This window comes from Trematomus bernacchii, unplaced genomic scaffold (assembly GCF_902827165.1).
Source record: "Trematomus bernacchii unplaced genomic scaffold, fTreBer1.1, whole genome shotgun sequence".
Taxonomy (NCBI): domain Eukaryota; kingdom Metazoa; phylum Chordata; class Actinopteri; order Perciformes; family Nototheniidae; genus Trematomus; species Trematomus bernacchii.
In genome coordinates, this window is record NW_022987603.1 from 69,256 (window position 1) to 90,129 (window position 20,874).

At 44.7% G+C, this 20,874-nt stretch overlaps 1 protein-coding gene across 1 annotated transcript in view; it reads right to left on the reverse strand.

The window, feature by feature from the left end:
• Positions 1-1,292: 1,292 nt before the first annotated feature.
• LOC117482631 (scavenger receptor cysteine-rich type 1 protein M130-like) overlaps positions 1,293-20,874 on the reverse strand; it is a gene marked incomplete at its 3' end in the record, with an annotated part of 25,437 nt that continues 5,855 nt past the window's right edge. Inside the window, exons 6-12 of the mRNA XM_034130787.1 lie at positions 15,788-16,286; positions 14,849-14,900; positions 13,847-14,143; positions 9,475-9,777; positions 2,423-2,710; positions 1,845-2,135; positions 1,293-1,573 (exon numbers count right to left, since the gene is read on the reverse strand). Coding sequence (XP_033986678.1) covers positions 1,293-1,573; positions 1,845-2,135; positions 2,423-2,710; positions 9,475-9,777; positions 13,847-14,143; positions 14,849-14,900; positions 15,788-16,286 — 2,011 coding nt within the window. The remainder of the gene's footprint in view (positions 1,574-1,844; positions 2,136-2,422; positions 2,711-9,474; positions 9,778-13,846; positions 14,144-14,848; positions 14,901-15,787; positions 16,287-20,874) is intronic.

Here is a 20,874-nt window from a genome sequence, read left to right on the forward strand (position 1 = left end):
AACAGAACAACAAAAAGGACATCATGCAGCATCATTACAGGGATTACAATTGACATAAAGCTCTTCTGACCTTAGCTGTCATGTGGGTATATATTAATGCTGCCCATTATGGACACAAGCAATTTTCACCCATTTATTAATTATATGTTTTAAATTTGAGTGTTTCCTATCTCCTAAACCTCCAGGGTGTACACAGTTTAATACTGGCTACTTCTTATTATGGGAAATACGAAAACGTCTTTTAAAACTACAATTCCCAGCAGAGACGTGCCATAGAACATGTTGCGAAACACACAATAGCCAGCATGTGTAGTTCTGGGGACGGGGTGGGGGAGGGGGGTGGTGGACCCATTCGAATCCAGTTTTGGATAGTCTGCCGTGGTTTCATCCCATTTCAAAGTGCTGTTTGACGCTTGGCGTAACCCTCGGCGCACTGCCACTCAAACATCCAATCACTGAGCTTGAGGACTAATCATGGGGTTTGTCCTTATTATACATCCATAGGTTTGTCAAGCGAAGCGGAGAGAATACTTACTTCCGGGTGTAAAATTCTCTAAAGCAACTACTATGAGCTGCTCCGACCCTCAGTCCTGACGGACTCCAACTTGTGTTTATTAATCAAACAACTAAACAAACACAAGGATAATTGTGTCTTATTGTTGAGTAAATAACAGTGTGTAGTTTAGAAAAGAATACAAAATTAGAAGGAAAAAACAATGAAACAATACAGATTTCAGTTTTCTGAGCCCTACTCTCCCCCTAACTGACGGCAACAAAAGTCCGAAACTATTCAATTAAAATAAAGAAGTAAACACAATAAGTGTGGCTTGATATTGAGTTAGAAAAAGGTTGATAAACGCTGTGAGAATGGATCTGCGGAGAGCATTTCTCCGCGATCCCAACTCGTCTATTACCAACGTTCAGGGAGCTCTATGCAAGTCAATGGGACTCCTTGATAGTTTAAACTCGACGCTAAAGGGCCCCCCCTTGCGTTGGAAAGTGACGACAGGGACCCTGACATAACGTCAACATAGGCCGAGATGGGAGTGAGAATGTGTTGATCACAACAGCTGCAGCTCCTCTATTTTATGTTATATTTACATGTATAGAGACTTCTTGCACTATTTTTTATTTTTGTATTTTATTATATATGTTGCATTGTTGGAGGAGCTCAGGTCAGAAGAATTTCATTGCCAATTCTACACTGTAGCTTATGTGCATATGATAATTAAACCTTTGAATCTTTGAATCTTACCTGAGCAGGTGAGGCTAACAGCTCTGCCAGGTGAGCAGGTGTTTCTCTCTGAGGCTGAGCTACAGTCCAGGAGAGCAGACTCATGGCCTCCACACTGGAACTCTTTGGTCCACATTGGAGCCTCCCCTTCTCCATAGAGCGCCCCCTGGAGGACTGAAGGAGCCCCACAGCCCAGCTGCCTGCAGACCACCTGAGCATCCTGCTGGTCAAAGTCAGCCTCACACACTGAGGACCATGGGTTAGACTGGTTAGACTGGTTAGACTTCACCTCCAGTCTACCTGAGCACGGACTGGTCCCCCCCAGCAGCCTGACAGAGTCTGGAGAGGACAGAAGATACAAATGAGGTAAAGAAACAGTTACTTTTTTACTTTATTGTATTTTATACTTTATCTTTTACTTCTATTTTCTTACTTGTTATTTATTTAAAAATCAAAATTTGGGAAGGTGTCAAATGTTGAGAAATAATTCAAATGTGGAGAAAAAAATTAAAATTTGGAGGACAAATCAAAATTCGATGAAAAGTGAAATTGTGAGAAAAAGTCAAACATTTTAGGAAAAGTTCAGAGAAAAAAAATCAAAGGAGCTTACCTGAACAGGTGAGAGTCAGAAAGTGGGAAGAGGAACCTGATAATGCACACTGCCTCAGAGCAGATCCAGACTGAGCACAGGCAGGACTGATCCACCACAAAGGTCTAAATGAGGACTCCTCTCTCCATCCCACAGAAACAGCAGAGCCACAGTCGAGATATCTGCAGAGAACACCTGCTGCCTTCAGGGTCCAGAGAGAGGAATAGCCCCCCACTGGTCTCCATTCTCCCTGATGTTTCACCTCCAGGTCTCCTGCACAGCGACTCTCTCCTCCCACCAGTCTGACCGGCTCTGAAGAGAAACAAGAGAGAGATCAGAGAGAGAATAAAGTGAGTTTGATGAGAACAGAATGAACCAATCACAGCTCCTCTCTACCTGAGCAGACGAGGCTAACAGCTCTGCCAGGTGAGCAGGTGTTTCTCTCTGAGGCTGAGCTACAGTCCAGGAATAAAAAAGGACTGAGAAAAAACTCAAATTTGAGAAAATAAGTCAAATTTTGAGAAATAAATCTATTTTCTCGAAAAAAGTCAAAATTTCGAGGAACAGTCAAATTCTGAGAAAGAGTCAAAGGAGCTTACCTGAACAGGTAAGAGTCAGGAAGTAGGAAGAGTAACTTGCTGTTGCACACTCCCTCAGAGCAGATCCAGACTGAACACATTCAGGTCTGATCCTCCACGCAGAGCTCTCTGAGGACTCCTCTCTCTCTCCCACAGAAACAGCAGAGCCACAGTCGAGCTCTCTGCAGAGAACACCTGCTGCCTCCAGGGTCCAGGTAGGAATACCATCCACTGGTCTCCATTCTCCCTGAAGCTTCAGCTCCAGAGCTCCTGTACAGTGACTCTCTCCTCCCACCAGTCTGACCGGCTCTGAAGAGAAACAAGAGAGTCATCAGAGAGAGAATAAAGTGGGTTTGTTGAAATGAACCAATTACAGATGTTGGGGTAATATTTTCCTCGGCCCATAACTCTGACCCAGTTTATCAGTTTGTACTGCCCTCGCTGAGCACAGGCCTGCTACCCTGGGCTGCTCTCAGTGTTTTGTCTCCCTGTTCCTGCCTGTTGGCTTCAGCTGATAGGTGCTATAGTGCTCCTCCTGTTTGATCTTGTTATGCACAATGTTGATTATTCTCTCAGAACTAGCTGAATACAGGGCTCTGGGGTAGAGATCTTCAGAATTGGTTTGGCAGAAGCTGTGTCACCTCGTGGCGGGAGCACGTCTTGTCAAATTCTCCGGCCGTAACTCCATAATAAACCCTCAGTGTTTGCCATCAGAGTTCCAGCTCTCCCCGTGTCTCTCTGAGCTTTGTCTCCATTGCTTCAGAAGTTTCCGTCATTACATTACATTACATTGCATTTAGCTGACGCTTTTATCCAAAGCGACTTACAATAAGTGCATTCGACCAGGAAGATACAAACTTGAAGAAAACAGAACCATATAAGTACATCAGGTTTCATAGAGCCAACACATTTCAAGTGCTGCTCAAGTGGCTTTAGATAAGCCAGTCCTTTATTAGTATATAAGAGCTTTGTTAGAAATTCTTTGTTAGTAATTCTATCGCTCGAAGTGGAGTCGAAAGAGATGAGTTTTCAGTCTGCGCCGGAAGATGTGTAGGCTATCTGCTGTCCTGATGTCAATGGGGAGCTCATTCCACCATTTTGGAGCCAGGATAGCAAACCGACGTGTTTTTGCTGATGGGAACTTGGGTCCCCCTCGCAGTGAAGGTGCAGCGAGCCGTTTGGCCGATGCAGAGCGGAGTGCACGTGCTGGGGTGTATGGTTTAACCATGTCCTGGATGTAGGAGGGGCCAGATCCATTCGCAGCATGGTACGCAAGTACCAGTGTCTTGAAGTGGATTCTAGCAGTTACTGGAAGCCAGTGAAGTGAGCGGAGGAGCGGCGTGGTGTGGGAACATTTAGGAAGGTTGAAGACCAGACGAGCCGCTGCATTCTGGATGAGCTGCAGAGGTCGGATGGCACATGCAGACAGACTAGCCAGGAGGGAGTTGCAGCAGTCTAGGCGTGAGATGACGAGAGCCTGGACCAGAAGTTGCGTCGCTTTCTGGGTCAGGAGGGGACGTATCCTTCTGATGTTGTAAAGAGTGTATCCGCAGCAGCGGGTTGTAGCAGCGATGTTTGCAGTGAAGGACAGGTTGTTATCTAGGGTCACACCCAGATTCCTTGCAGTCTGAATCGGGGAAACAACAGAGGTGCCGATGTTGATTTTTAGGTCAAGAGTGGGACAATCTTTTCCCGGAAGGAAAAGCAGTTCAGTCTTGTCAAGGTTGAGCTTGAGGTGGTGAGCAGACATCCACTGAGAGATGTCAGCTAGACAAGCAGAGATGCGTGCGACGACCTGGGTCTCTGAGCGGGGAAAGGACAGAATTAATTGGGTGTCGTCAGCGTAGCAGTGGTATGAAAAACCATGCGGGCTAATGACAGATCCGAGCGAGTTTGTGTACAAGGAGAAGAGGAGGGGACCAAGAACAGAGCCCTGTGGGACCCCTGTAGTTAATCGACAAGGGTCGGACTCTGACCCTCTCCAAGTTACCCTGTAGGTGCGGTCTTTGAGGTATGAGGTGAGGAGGGAAAGTGCAGAGCCTGAAACTCCAAGTTCTTGGAGAGTGCGAAGGAGGATCTGATGGTTCACCGTGTCGAATGCAGCAGACAGGTCCAAAAGGATGATGACAGAGGAGAGGGAGGCTGCTTTAGCAGTGTGCAGTTCCTCAGAGACAGCAAGGAGAGCAGTTTCTGTTGAGTGACCTGCCTTGAAACCAGACTGGTGCGGATCAAGAAGGTTGTTCTGATGGAGATAACAGGAGAGTTGTTTAAAGACAGTGCGTTCAAGTGTTTTAGACAGGAACGGGAGGAGAGAGACAGGCCTGTAGTTTATAACATCAGACGGGTTGAGAGTGGGTTTCTTTAGGAGAGGGGTTACTCTTGCCTCCTTGAGAGTGTTTGGAAAGTGACCAGAAGTTAGAGAAGTGTTGATGAAATGGGTGAGAAACGGTAGAATATCAGGAGCGATAGTCTGAAGGAGGTTTGAGGGGATAGGGTCCAGAGGACAGGTGGTAGGACAGGCAGAGGTAATGAGGGTAAGAACCTCACTTGGAGAGAGAGGGGGAAAGGAGGTTAGTGTGTGGGTGAAGGGTGGGTCTGGTGACCCAGCTGTGAGTAAAGGTGAGTCAGAAAAAGATGAACGAATATCATCAACCTTTTTTTCAAAGTAGTTAACAAAGTCGCTTGACAGAAGGGAGGAGGGGGAAGGGGCTTTGGGGGGTTCTAAGAGAGTGGAAAAGATGAAAAATAGTTTTTGGGGATTGGAATAGGAAGAATGGATCTTATCTTGAAAGAAAGTGCTTTTTGCCTGAGAGATGGAAGCAGAGAAAGAGGAGAGGAGAGATAGGTTAGGAGGCCGTCAGGGTGTTTGGATTTCCACCGTTTCTGCTCTGCTGCCTGAAGGATGGTTCTATTAGCACGCAGTGCGTCATTTAGCCAGGGAGCAGGAGGGGGCTGACGAGCCCGCCGAGATGTGAGAGGACAGAGAGAGTCCAGAGAGGATGAAAGAGTCGAGAGGAGAGTTTCTGCAGCAGAGTTTGGAGGCAGGAGTTGGAACGAGTCAGAGGAAGGGAGGGCTGAGAGCACCGATGAGGCAAAGGTAGAGGGGGAGAGGGAACAAAGGTTACGACGGACAGGTGCAGGATGAGAAGAGATTAGTTTGTTATGTTTGGAAAGGGGTAGAGAGAATGATATGAAAAAGCCATCCGAGGTGTGAAGTGGGTTTACAGAGAGGTTAGAAGTAGTGCAGTTCCTTGAGAATATGAGATCAAGGACATTGCCAGCTTTATGAGTTGGTGGGGATGGAGACAGTGGGAAAGCAAAGGCGGAGGTTGAAGTCTCCGAGAAGTACAGCGGGAGGGCCAGTTTCAGGGATGTGTGAGAGGAGATGATCTAATTCCTCCAAGAAGTCTCCCAAGGCGCCTGGTGGACGGTAGAGAACAACAATGGTTAATTGTATAGGATGGGTCACAGTAACGGCATGGAATTCAAAGGTGGAAGGAGTGAAGTTAGGTAGCTTGAAGAGGGAAAAGCTCCATTTGGGAGAGAGCAGGAGACCAGTGACACCTCCTCTGCCAGTGGGTCTAGTTGTACAGATGGAGCATCTTATTTCAGACTCCAGCTTACTGCTTCCTGCCTACTACCTGCCAGTTACCTGCCTAAGACCTGCCAAAGACCAGTATCTGGGAATGTTAAGCCCTCCCACTATTTTCCAAGAGGGCGTTGCCAGATTTTCAATTTCAGGATTTAACCAGGAGATGGCGCTTCCTTCACAGAAACAGGAAGACAGCTTTTCATGGACTTTCAGTTTTGTTTAGAAGAGCATTTGAACACATCAATATTTTAGATCAAATAAAGTATATCTAATCTTGTAATTCAATAATATATAGTCTTTATATATTAAATAACTATGGCCAAACTAAGACTTAGTTTTTCACAAGAGAAAATGCAGATATTATATAAAAAACTAAAGTTAAAATCTTGTTTTTAATGCCCCAAGAGCAATAAAAACACTTGGTAAAAAAATCCTGAGTGAGGCTTTCATAAATTGCATTTAGCTGACGCTTTTATCCAAAACGACTTACTATTTAATAAATTATAAATGATTATTCATAAAAAAATATGAGTGATGTGTGATTATTATTCATGCTATATACTGATATAGGGCTAAGTAAGCAATCAATCCTGCAAATTAACCCTTAGTTGTTCAATATATTTATTCAGACAATGTGAGTAGAAATACAGAAATTCTGCTCCCTCCCACCTAAGGCCAACGTTGCAATATTACAACATTTCCCTAAAAACGTACCAAAACGTAAACATTTTTAAAAGTCTTTCATTTCTCCTCCAGAGGCCAGGGGTTAAATTGGGATTTGATATGTGGGGGGGCTCTGTTAGAAGGTGGGGGGGGGGGGGGGGGGTGTTGTCGGCCGTAAGCGAACCGGGCCGTTGGCGTCGGGACTTTCTGTGATTCTCCAGAACTCACAGCTGGCCAGGGATAAGTCCCGACTCTCCCGACGGCCAATCCGTGCCTCCCCTGACTGCACGTTGCTGACACACACCGCTGCAAACTCTCTGCACGGAGGAGCCGCGGTCACAGTGATCTGCTATTTTAAAGTCAATTCAACACATATCGACCCTAAATATAGCATATATTAAGAACGAGAAAGTGTTAACATCGTTTTTTGTAAACATATGACAAATGTGCGAGGGTGATGACATCAGAGCATCGTCCTATGGGCTTAGACAGGTACAACAGGTATTCACTCAGAGGGGGGTAGGTACTAAATGCCACCCATTTACATGTAGGCAAACAAAGTCAAAGATCAACATACAGTAAGGGGGTGGGGGATGGTGAACGGTATGTGGGTATGTGGGACACTGAAAAGTCTATGTTAAAAAGCCTCAGTCACCTTAATTCATGTAATAAAAACATCTCAGGTCAGTAACACTGAAAGCTAAATGTGCAATACCATGTTCAGCTATGTTACTATTTATAATGTTATTGTTGTTACAACAGAAGATGTTTTTCTTTATATTGAAGTTAAATGCATCAATCTGGTGCACTTTGAGGTCAAAATTAAGAGATTTATGGATACCGCTGGAAAAAGCTGCAGTACATATGCCGAGCCTGTACGTAGCGCTGTAACTTCCTCCACAAAAGCAGCCTTCTGTTTATTCAACGTGGTGGGGGCCGAGGGAACCGGGCAGAGTTTTTCGCCGGTCAACGTGTGTGAAAGTTTAAATCTTCCTTATTGAGCTTTAAAACAAATGAATAACGACTATATATAATAATAAAATAAACACCTGCTGTTGTTATGCCTGCTGTAACGTTAAATTACTCCGTTCTCCGCTTAAGTAATTATGCCGTTACAAGCTTCATAGTTGTATTTATCATCTAAATTTGCCGAAACAAGTTTAATATTCTGAAAGCCAAGACTTTGTTTATTTGAAATCAGATGAAAACAAACTGTAACGGGCCTTGCCGTGTTATCTATGATTATAAAGCATTAAATGAAAAGTCATGAAAGAGATAAGGAGGAGAAAAGGTTTAAGGAAGTAAGCAATGAATACAGAATGTCGAAATCCTCTGTTTCACGCGATGTCGAACATTGAAGACAGAGGACGGCGGTCCCCCAATCTACACAGCGGGAGAAAGACAACTATTTTTTAAATCAATAAAATCATTTTCTAAATCCATAAAAGCATTTCAATTAAGATTGGGAGTCATGTCGTAACTTTGTTGAGAATGTGGCCATGTAATAAACGAGATAATTTGCTGCGACTTGGTTATTGTGGGGAAAAATAACACCCAGGGATCCTGATCGTTTCAATTAAGTTGAATACAGAATATTCATATTTGTCAGTGATTTCATGTCAATTCGGCGAACATAAACATAAATGATCGTGGTGAAGATGATGACTAAATTAGGATAAAAAATCGGGAGAGCCGGCTGCATTTCCTCTCGTTCGTTTTTTTCGACTAAACAACATTATTTTGTTAAATAACAACATGGTGATGTTTTGTAAATGATTACATGCCTTATTTAGCACAGACTATGATCCTATCCGTGACATATGGATCTTAACAAAGATCCGCTATACATTAGTACCAGACATACTGTACATCCAGCTTACTGTATCGAAGTTGATTTCACATGAGCTCCAGTGTGGAACCCCACTGCACCCCCTGGTGGATCAATGATCCATTGCAGCTGGCTTCACAATAATTAAATTAATTTATCACGGGGGCGGTATCAAGTCAGACTGGGGGCCGGCTCTTCATCACGAACCGATCACGGGCCGATCACGGACCAATCACGACCCAATCACGACCCAATCACGACCCTCGCGTTTCAAACTGTCTGAAATAAGATGCTCCATCTGTATGGGTGAAGGAATATGCTGTGGAGAGAGCTGCTGGGGTGGATGTGTTGGATTGAGTAATCCAGGTCTCAGTGAGAGCAAGGAAATCCAGAGACTGCAGGGAAGCGTAGCCAGAGATGAAGTCAGCCTTAGGAACAGCTGACTGGCAGTACCACAGGCCACCTGAAACTCGATGTTGGATCTCAGTGGAGCAGGTGGGATAGATGAGAGCAGGCTGGTTATATCGATTAGGAGATACACGGGGCCAGTGATAACTGCGAGTAGACACATGAACAGGAATGGAGAAAATACACATGATTGTAGCATGAGGGGCTAAAAAACAAAATAAAATAAAACACCAGCGATACTTAGCTCAATCAAAGTAGGATTTGCCTCCTCTTTGCCTCCCTCGTGATTCCCGCAGGACTCCAATGTATTTGTCAGTCTTCGTCTGTCTGACGCTGAAGCTGACGCTCCAGGAAATAGCTGGCTAAAATAGGCAGCTCCTCTATTTTATATTATATTTACATGTATAGAGACTTCTTGCAGATAGATTGTATATAGACTTCTTGCACTATTTTTTATTTGTGTATTTTATTATACAATTTGCATTGTTGGAGGAGCTCAGGTCAGGAGAATGTCATTGCCATTTCTACTCTGTAGCTTATGTGCATATGATAATAAAACCTTTGAATCTTTGAATCTTCTACCTGAGCAGGTGAGGCTAACAGCTGTGCCAGGTGAGCAGGTGTTTCTCTCTGAGGCTGAGCTACAGTCCAGGAGAGCAGACTCATGGCCTCCACACTGGAACTCTTTGGTCCACATTGGAGCCTCCCCTTCTCCATAGAGCGCCCCCTGAAGGACTGAAGGAGCCCCACAGCCCAGCTGCCTGCAGACCACCTGAGCATCCTGCTGGTCAAAGTCAGCCTCACACACTGAGGACCAGGACGGGTCAGAGTTCACCTCCAGTCTACCTGAGCACAGACTGGTCCCATTCACCAGCCTGACAGAGTCTGCAGAGGACAGAAGATAAAACTGAGGTAAAGAAACAATTACTGTTTTAATTGTTATTGTATTCTTTATATTTTATTTCAATTTTCTTATTTGTTATTCATTTAAAAATCTAAGAAAAAAGTCAAAAACACTGAAAAAAAGTAAAATGTTGAGAAATAAGTAAAAATTGAGTTAACCTGTTAAGCCCTGAGCCTGTTTTTCAGGTCTCAGGCTCGAAAATGACATTCCCAGAACAAATGACCATATCTTCCCTTCTAAAAGGGTTAAATTAATAATCTTTTTTCTCAAAGTAATGATAAACCTGTGAGTTGGATGTAGAAAAGTCATAATCAATATAGATGTTTTTTATTTTAAAGAAAATTCAGATTGAACATAGTAAAAAACTGTTAATTATAGTGTCTTATAGTGAAAACTACCCTTGGATGATGGGTTAGTAGACTAAAAGCTTTAGGAATCCAAAGTACAACATATAATAAGTACCCTGTATCAAGATTGATGCAAAACAAGTGAAATCTGACCTTTTTAGAGATATTTAGCAAATAAAACCCACTTTTGGGGTCATTTGGGTGGATTTTCCATATCTCTGGCCCCCCTTTGTCGATTTTGACTCAGCACTATCCGTGCTGAGTGTGCTGACTTTTCGTACAATGTCCCACTGTCTGGCTACCTGCATAAAGTCAAGTGCTCGGCGCAGTTGTCCTCTGTTTTCATTGAAACAGCTCCTTATATCCGTTAGCGCAGCTAGCTAGCACCAGATACTAACAACAACAACAACAACACGTAAGGTGTGCCTCGCTCGCGCCACACATACATACACCCTCCCGGTTCTCCCGATGGCCAGTCCGGGCCTGTCGGTGAGCGTGGAAGTGTGGTCTGCCACAAGCGGGCGGCAGGTGCGGGGCTGTCAGCATCAGCTTGTAGATGGTATTTTAAACTCGATGCGCTCTGAAACTACGGGGCGGCCGAGGACAAAAAATACACATGCGTTAATCGCGTTAAAATAATTAGTGGCGTTAATTTTTTTTTGCGTTAACGCGTTAACTTGACAGCCCTAATAAATACATGAAAAACAGACAGGACATGAAACGAATGTAAAACACGAGACAATGAAACCAGATCAGAAGCCACAGACTGAAAAACTCTCCTACATGACGTAAAAACAATACAAAACACTAGTAAGATAAAAACCCAAATTTAAAAGCACAAGTGTCACCTGGCCTGTAAATGCCAGGGAAAAGAAGTGGGTTTTTAAACGAGATTTAAAAACAGGCAGAGTTGGAGCAAGTCTAACCTGGAGGGGTAATTCGTTCCATAACTTTGGAGCTGCAACAGCAAAGGCTCTGTCTCCTCGCTGCTTTGAAATCATTTCAGAGGGACACAGACACATTGGATTAACCTATGGATTAACTTCAGCAGCGTTTTTATCGTTTTAATGCCATTGAAGACCACTTTTGACCAGACTACGACACAGGTAAGCCATGTTAGCATTTTTAGCTACCTAGCGCCACATGTTTTGATGTCTGTTTTTGTTTATAAAGTCGCGAGTTCGTATCATAGAGTGATAATGTATGTACCCATCGATTTTGTGTCACCTCACGATCAGATCGATGGGTTGGATGTGCAGAAAGGATAAATAATAAGGTTTTATGAGTGAGTTTTGGTGCAGTAAATCTGTTAGTATTTTTCGCTCGTTGCTAATTCAGAGGCTCAGCGTTAGCATTCTTTTGAAAAAAAAAAAATGATGAGTTAGATGAGTTTCTTCCCGTTACATGGATATAAAACATTCATAGTTTATTAACCTGTTACGCACGGCCCCCCCCGGTACCGGGCGGATAAACGCATCATTTGCAGGAAACAACGTCTAAGGAATCTTAATATTTAATAAACTATGAATGTTTTATATTCATGTAACGGGAAGAAACTCAGCTAACTGATCTTTTTTTTTTTTTTTTTTTTTAAAAACCCACAATGCTAACACTCAGCCTCTGAATTAGCCACGAGCGAAAAAATGTAACCTATCTCTGCACCTAAACTCACTCTAACTCCCTTATTACTTATCCTAGATGCACAGCAGCGACGTGCAGTCAGGGGAGGCAGTCAGGCAGAGCCTCACCTGTCATACTCCAATGTAACGGAAAAACAACAAAAGAAAAACTAAATAGTAATAATAATAAAATGTCTCCACTGATCTGTGTTGTAAGTGTGATTTATGTATGAATCCAATCGCTTTTTATAGTCAAAATCAGCAAATTTGCCGAGCTCTGCTACGGGAGCGATGAGAAGTGAGGCAGGGACGTGCTCTGCCTCTCGTAAGCCCACAGTAACTTGCTGGAGCACGGGCACTAATTTAGCGCGGGCACTTATTTTGTGAGCGCGCTCAAGCCAGTTACTGTGGGGTAAGGTGAGGCACAGATGAGCTCTGCCTCACCTCAGAATGCGTCACCCCACAGAAACTGGCTGGAAAGTGGGCCCTAAGCGCATGCCTGTTCCCATCTCACTGTAGGTCACATATGTAATGTTTGTAGATCCCTTTATTACATTTATCCTCGCCATCCATAGTCTCTAAATAACTTATTTCACGTATATATGATATTTAGGCTCGCTGGTCTCATCATATAACGGCAAAAAAGCACCAGGGGAGGCAGCCATAACCTCTGCCGCACTGAAGGGGGCGCACGTGAGCCCACAGGTTCTTGTTGCTACTGTTATTCTACGCAGAGGCGGTAGACGTAACAACAAACTAGACTTTTGAAACTACAGGAAGATAAGGAGGACTTTTACAAAAAAGTAATAGAGATTGTTGTCCAGAAGGATAGCATGGACTTCATCTTCAAGTCAAGGTAAGACCACATTTGTAATGAAAATGGGATCTTACTAAGAAAGAACAATCCAATATTTAGATTTTGGGTATCCTTTTGTTGAACGGTCTGTTTAAAATGAATCGAAGCATCAGACTAAAAAAGCTTTTGAAAATAACCGAATATTTCGATTAAGGTCAAAATATAATATTTGTAAATCTGAGTCAGTGAGTCAGTGCCTCACCAGCCATGAACCTCACCGCACGTCACTGATGCACAGCCAACCTCTCGTTTTGCATCAGCTGGAGACACAGAATCTGGGGGTGCCCACCTCAACACTCAGTGATAAACATTTGCGACGCTATAAACGAAAGCGTACATCATAACATGTGGAGCTAGGTAGCTAGAAACGCTAACATGGCTTACCTTGGTCAAAACTGGTCTTCAATGGCATTAAAAAGATAAAAAAACGATGCTGCAGTTAATCCATAGGTTCATCCAATGTGTCTGTGTCCTCTTTGAAATGATTTCTGATAATCCATAAGCAATAAAACTGCTTTTTCGTTTCCAAATGCCAGAGCTAGAGATAGGTCCATCTGCTGCAAATTTACATGCGCGCAGCCCCCACCTTTTCTCTTCACAATGTGTGTGTGTGGGGGCCTCCCCCTTTGATTATATTGGCTCTAACGGTCAAAAAGAGGTGTCAACCATCCAAATCGACCAAGGGGGGCCAGAGATATGGAAAAAAAAACATTTTCACCCAAATCACCTCAGAGGTGGGGTGGTTTTGGCTAAACCTCTCTAAAAAGGTCAAATGTCACTTGTTTTGCATCGATCTTGATACAGGGTACTTATTATATGTTGTACTTTCGATTCCTAAAGCTTTTAGTCTACTAACCCATCATCCAAGGGTAGTTTTCACTATCTGTAAAAAATAATTTTTGGACGGACACTATAATTTACAGTTTTTTACTATGTAAAATCTGAATTTTCTTTAAAATAAAAAACATCTATATTGATTCTGACACTTCTAAATCCAACTCACAGATGTAACCTTGCTTTGATAAAAGAAATTATTCATATAACCCTTTTAGAAGTTAAGTTGTAGTCATTTGTTTTGGGCATGTCATTTTCGAGCCTGAAACATGAAAAACAGGCTTGGTGCTTAACAGGTTAAATGAACATGCCCTCAGACACTGTTTCCTGCAAGATGTTGTGGGAGGGCCCCGGTACCGGGGTCTCTCGGGCTTAACAGGTTAAAGCAGCTTACCTGAACAGGCAAGAGTCAGGATGTCGTTAGAGGAACTTGATACTGCACATTCCCTCAGATCAGATCCAGACTGAACACATTCAGACAGGATCCACCACACAGATCTCTGTGAGGACTCCTTTCTCTCTCCCACAGAAACAGCAGAGCCACAGCCCAGATCTCTGCAGAGAACACCTGCTGTCTTCAGGGTCCTGAGAGAGTTAGAGCCCCCCACTGGTCTCCATTCTCCCTGATGTTCCACCTCCAGGTCTCCTGCACAGCGACTCTCTCCTCCCACCAGTCTGACCTCATCAGGCTCTGAAGAGAAACAAGAGAGTGATCAGAGAGAGAATAAAGTGAGTTTGATGAAATTAACCAATCACAGCTGCAGCTCCTCTATTTTATATTCTACTGTATGTACATGTATATCAAATTCAAATTGAGCTACAGTGTAGAAAAGTCAATGAAATTAATCTGATCTGAGCTCCTCCAACAATACAACATATATAACAAAATACAAATGTCAAATGTTGAGACAAAGTCAAATTCGGAGAAAGACATAAAATAAAAAAGGGTATATTTTGAGGAAGAAAATCAAATTCAAAAAGTTTTATTTCTATTTTCTTATTTGTATTTTTTTTTGTATTATTTACTTTTATTTATTGTATTATTTCTTTCCAACATTGTCATAAATTACCCCTGATTCTGATTGTTCTACATGTCTCCTTATTAAACAAGCATCTCTAACATGTGTGTGTGTTCGTGTGTATGTGTGTGTGTTGGAGTAATAATCACTTTCCACTTTGTCAGACTTGGAGCTGAATGTGTGTGTGATGTGTTTTAAAATTGGTGTCAGAGAGAGAGAGAGAGAGAGAGAGAGAGAGAGAGAGAGAGAGAGAGAGAGAGAGAGAGAGAGAGAGAGAGAGAGAGAGAGAGAGAGAGAGAGAGAGAGAGAGAGAGAGAGAGAGAGAGAGAGAGAGAGGTGATGATGTAATGTTTTGGATGGCTGCAGGATGGACTCACCTTGAGCGAGACTGAGCGAGCAGAGCAGGAGGAGAGGAATCATCTCAACAACCTGCACAGAAACAGAGAAGAAGAAGTGATATCGTTTATAAAAGGAGAAATATATCAACTCCTGATCGGTGTTGTGCAAACACAGGAAGAGAATTAAGTACTTTGACCGAATTCTGATATTCAAGCAAAACTTTAAAAGGTCAACTATTATGCAAAATCCACTTATTCATGTCTTTTCTACTTAAACATGTGTCCTTCTGTGTTAAGAGATTCTGAAAGTGTCAGGAACAAAAAACCCCTCTCTTTCTGTCCTGATCCATCTTTATAAAAACCTATCTGAAAATCAGCTGATCAGATGTTGGTCACAACTGACTGAAAGCACAAAAATTGAAATATTTGATACAATAAGTCAAAGGACAGACATAAGGGAAGCAGAGAATAAATGATAATTGACAAAAGACTAATTTAAAATATACATTTTCAACATATCTGCTCATTAAATTCCTCGTTGTAGTTATTAAAGCTTTACATCTGAGTAATTATCTCATTGTGATCGTTTGTCAGTGCTGTATTTTTTTGCATTTATGTAGATATGTTATACTCAGCCTGTCAGGGTTGGGAAAAATAGGACCCAAGTGCAGTTGAAAATAAAATTAAAAGGTCTGGTAACAAAGCGAAATTTATTTAAAAAAGCCGACGACAGGAAAAACAAGAAACTACTTAACATAAACAAAACCGGGGAGCATGACAGACAGGAACAAACTTACAGACGGGAACAGGCAGGTGACATGGACAGGAAGACAGGCAGGTATCATGGACATGAAGACGGGCAGGTATCATGGACATGAAAGACGACGATCAGACAAGGAGCCGAGGGCAAGACAAGACTAAATACACAGAAGGGTAATGACAGGACAAGACACAGCTGGGCAGGGGAGGAAGAAACACAAGGGCAACAGGGTGGACGGCCCGGGGACACGGCAGAAGGGCGGCAAAGTCCACGGCAGGGAAACTCAGGGGGCCGGGCACGAGGGCAAATGCAGCGGCTGGGAAAGTCAGGGGGTCGGAGACAGGGGCGAAGGCTGCGGCGGAGAATCTCAGGGGGCCGGGCAAGAAGGCGGCGACGGGACAGCTCCGGGGGACGGGAAGGAAGGTGGCGACGGGACAGCTCCGGAGGACGGGCAGGACAGCTCCGGAGGATGACGTACGCCACGATGGGACCCCTCCAGTGCCAGCAGGATCGCCGGAGCAGGAGTACTGCATCGGGAGTAGGAGCTGGTGGGACCCCCGGCAGGACAGGAACCGGTGTCGGCCGGACAGGAACCGGAGCCGCCGGGACAGGTGTAGACAGGACCCCAGACGGAACAAGCACTGGTGTCGACGGGACCCCCGACGAAACAGGACACGGTGTTGGCAGGACCCCAGGTGGAAAAGGTGTCGGCGGGACCTCCAACAGGACAGGACACTGAGTTTGCAGGACCCCCAGCGGAACCCCCAACGGAACAGGACATGGAGTTGGCAGGACCCCCGGCGGAACAGGTGTTGGCGGGACCCCCAATGGAACAGGACAAGAAGTTGTCAGGACCCCCGGCGAGACGGGTGTCTGCAGGACCCCCAACGGAACAGGACATGGGGTTGGCAGGACCCCCGGCAGAACAGTAGTCTGCGGGACCCCCAACGGGACAGGACATGGTGTTGGCAGGACCCACAGCAGAACCCCCAACGGAACAAGACATAGAGTTGGCAGGACCCCCGGCGGAATAGATGTTGGCAGGACCCCCAACGGGACAGGACATGGTGTTGGCAGGACCCCCGGCGGAATAGGTGTTGGCGGGACCCCCACCGGGACAGGACATGGTGTTGGCAGGACCCCCGACGGAGAAGTGACTTGAGTCAGCGGGGCCGCTGCCTGGAAACGGGGGGCCGGAGTGGGCCGGAACGCCAACAGGACACGGAGAGCTGGAGTGGGCCGGAACCATGACTGTTTGGGCTCGGGCCGGTAGTCTGGCCTTGTGTCTCTTAGACGCCTTTTGGAGGCTCCGTGGACCTTCTGGGGCCAGGCGGGATCCCAGGAAAGGGTTTGAGGCTTGTGGCTGGCACTCAGGGCTGCTTGTAAAAAGTCTTAGCCACTCAGGCAACAAGCTCCTAAGCTAGGGCTTGCTGGCAACCTCCATGCGTGCCTCGTTAAGGGCAGCCTCTTTGGCCCCTCTGGATGAGGCCCTCCTCCAGTCATTGAAAATACACTCCAGAATATATTTAAGCTCATAAAGCTCTTGGCTAAATGAAAAAACAGCTGGGTCCATATTGGTCTGATCGTACTGTCAGGTTTGGGGAAAATAGGACCCAAGTGCAGTCAAAAATACAAAAAAGGTCTGGTAACAAAAAGCGATCTTTATTAAAAAAAGCCGACGACAGGAAAAACAAGAAACTACTTAACATAAACAAAACCAGGGAGCATGACAGACAGGAACAAACCTACATACGGGAACAGGCAGGTGACATGGACAAGGAAGACGGGAAGGTATCATGGACAAGCATAGACGAGGCAGCGAACATGGACAAGAAAGATGGCGATCAGACAAGGAGCACAGGGGAAGACAAGACTAAATACACAGAAGGGTAATCACAGAACAAGACACAGCTGGGCAGGGGAGGCAGAAACACAAGGGCAACAGGGTGGACGGCCCGGGGACACGTCAGGATTTAATTGGATGTAAGTGGTCCCAAGAGTCACTTTTATCAATGGGAGTCTTATCGTTTAGTTTTATCACTGTGGGTACATTCCTGCCCCCAAAAAAGGTAACACACATGCAGATACAGAAGAAATGAAGCGCAAAAATGTGCAACAAGTAAACTTTTTACACAATTTAAGAGTAATCAATGCACGAATGGGTGAAAGAGACAGGTCCAAAAGTCACATCTTACCTTGTAAAGAGAAAAAAGAAACGAAATCCAGCTGCTCCTGTTGGGTTATCACTTGAAAACTTTTCCGAAAAAAGAGAGAGATCTCCAGACAGAAGTCCCCGATGTTTGAGACTCTCAGCGTGTTTCAGCTGCTCCTCTTCCTCCGCTCTGCAGCAAGTTCAAATCCACCGCAGATCCGATGTGTCCCCGACATAAGAGAGGACACCTCCCCCGAAAATACACCGCCCAGTGCGGGGAGAGAGAGAGAGATAGAGGGGGAGAGAGGGAAGGCCGGAGGAAGTGAGACTGGGGAAAGCCTGAGAGAGAGAGACTTAAAGAGAAAGGGAGGACATTAAAGGGGACCTATCATGCAAAATGCACATTTCACATGTATTTTATACATAAATATGTGTCCCCGGTGTGTCGGGGAACTCACAAAGTGTCAGAAAATAAAACCCTCTCTTTTCCTCCGTGCGCAAATCTCTAAAAACGGGGTCTACAACGGAGCTGAACGTCTCACGTTTCAGTCGACAAGAAAAGTCGTTGCTGTGCCTTTTTCACCAGGTTTGAGGTGTTGGAGGTCCATGTCAGATGGTTCGATATGCTGACTCCAAGGAACTTGAGGTCCTCCACGCTCTCCACTGATTCTCCATGTATGTGGACATACTACATACTGATATACACCTGAACATCAGCAGGAGAGGACTCTTTAAAGTAGAGACACTACATACTGATATACACCTGAACATCAGCAGGAGAGAACTCTTTAAAGTAGAGACACTACATACTGATATACATCTGAACATTAGCAGGAGAGGACTCTTTAAAGTAGAGACACTACATACTGATATACACCTGAACATCAGCAGGAGAGGACTCTTTAAAGTAGAGACACTACATACTGATATACACCTGAACATCAGCAGGAGAGAACTCTTTAAAGTAGAGACACTACATACTGATATACACCTGAACATCAGCAGGAGAGGACTCTTTAAAGTAGAGACACTACATACTGATATACACCTGAACATCAGCAGGAGAGGACTCTTTAAAGTAGAGACACTACATACTGATATACACCTGAACATCAGCAGGAGAGGACTCTTTAAAGTAGAGACACTACATACTGATGTACACCTGAACATCAGCAGGAGAGGACTCTTTAAAGTAGAGACACTACATACTGATATACACCTGAACATCAGCAGGAGAGGACTATTTAAAGTACACACATTACATACATTACAGTGTTGCTCGGATTGGAATGAAAATCGCTGTAACGAGAGATGAAGCAAGCCGGGTGAATAATCCATCGTCACATGCATGTAGCCCCGGGCATCGTGGAGATGTGACCTTGTACATTTCAAACACAGTGTATTTGAAATGTACAAGGTCACAAGCCCTGCATGCTCACGCCTAGGAAGCTGCAATTCTGTGCCTGACATCCCATCCCACTCGTGAATAAGTGTTGTAAATATGAAAGAGATTGCTTGAGGGCAATGTTAACCTCCTCAATGTATGTAGCAATGCACAAGTGTCCCAAGATGGACAATCTGTACACTCCGAATTCAACGGCCATTCAAAATAAAGCACATTTCTTCTTTTTGCTGCGGTTCTAGTCCCTGGCCACCCAGAGACCTCAATTTTGGTACACCCACTCCTCGTGTGGTGTAGAAAGACCACCTGCAATTTGGAAGCTCTCAAGGCCATATAAGCAGAGTTATTGCAGGAAATATTTTTTGGATTGCGCATCTTTCGGCCGCGGTTTCTGCCCCAGAGCAGCTAGGGCCCTCGGATTCAGGGCCGGGACTCACCCCGACGTCCAGTTTGAACGACCAAACGTTTGTAACGCTTGGCCACATTTAAAAAAATCCACTCAATATCCAACTTCAGAAGCCTCTTGCGGACGTCAAGTCTGAGAGGACCGTGAGATTTTTAGGGCATCTCTAGGAAACTTTTGTTTCGGAGGGCCTGCCGCGCTGACGTTTAAATATGTTTGTCGGCACTCGACGACGAGCGATCCTGCGCTGAAAATGAATGGTGATGAAAAATAAGGGTAATCCCATTGTTAAAGGGGACCTATCATGCAAAATGCACTTTTGTACGTCTTTTATACATGAATATGTGTCCCAGGTGTTCCAGGGAACTCACCAAGTGTCAGAAAACACAACCCTCTCTATTTTCCTCCATACCCAAATCTCTAAAAAAGGGGCTGCAACGGATCTGATAAAAACTGATCCAGATTTGAACACCGTCCTGACGTCAGGACGGTGGCGTTACGGCTATTGGGCCAACTCCACCAATCAGGAGGAGACAGCCACGGACATTGCCGTTCGAAAGCGCTGGAGACGCTGTAGTACATATGCCAGGCCTGTAGGTGGTGCTGTTCTCACAGAATCAGCCCTTGCAAAAACAGAGCTAAAAAATTTCAAATTGAGTGAAATCAGGCATGGCTAAAATGCATGATCTGTTTGGTATTTTGGAAAAAAAAAAGTATAAATATGCCTTATATAGGTATGGTCCTACACTATATTATTCAAATATAGCATGATAGGTCCACTTTAACTATTTGAAATGGACAACCTCCCGTGTGAGCCAAATAGCTTGAAATGATTGCTGCATTGGCAAGAATGGACCCTATTTTCCATAGTCCCAGATTTCAGGCTCCCAGCTCCACCCCAAAGCCAACTTCTTCCAGGAGCGTGATAGCTACTCGAAAACACCTGCAACCTGTTTGTGAGGTCTCTGAGGTTACGTCTTGTGATTTTGGAACAACTATCCCTTGAGGAAAATATAAAGTGGCCTTTATTGGTTGCCACGCAACAAATGTCAAATTGTACACCGGCAATACGTCTGCATTGAGCTGTCGGCATACGAGTGCATTTGCCAAAAGAAAACACCAAAAACAAGTCAAATCAAAGCGGGGACCCCGTGGCCTCGGAGTACACATGTCCACAAATAAACCACTTGAAACTGGAGATCGATTGATTGAATCAGTCCGGGAGTCCGCTCGAGGCAAACTTGACATCGACCCCCCCCAAAAGACCCGGCTAAGGCCGCTACCGCCCCCCCCCTCCGTAGAGACAGACCACCTGGCCGACTTTGGGGCCTATTGGGCAACTTGGGAA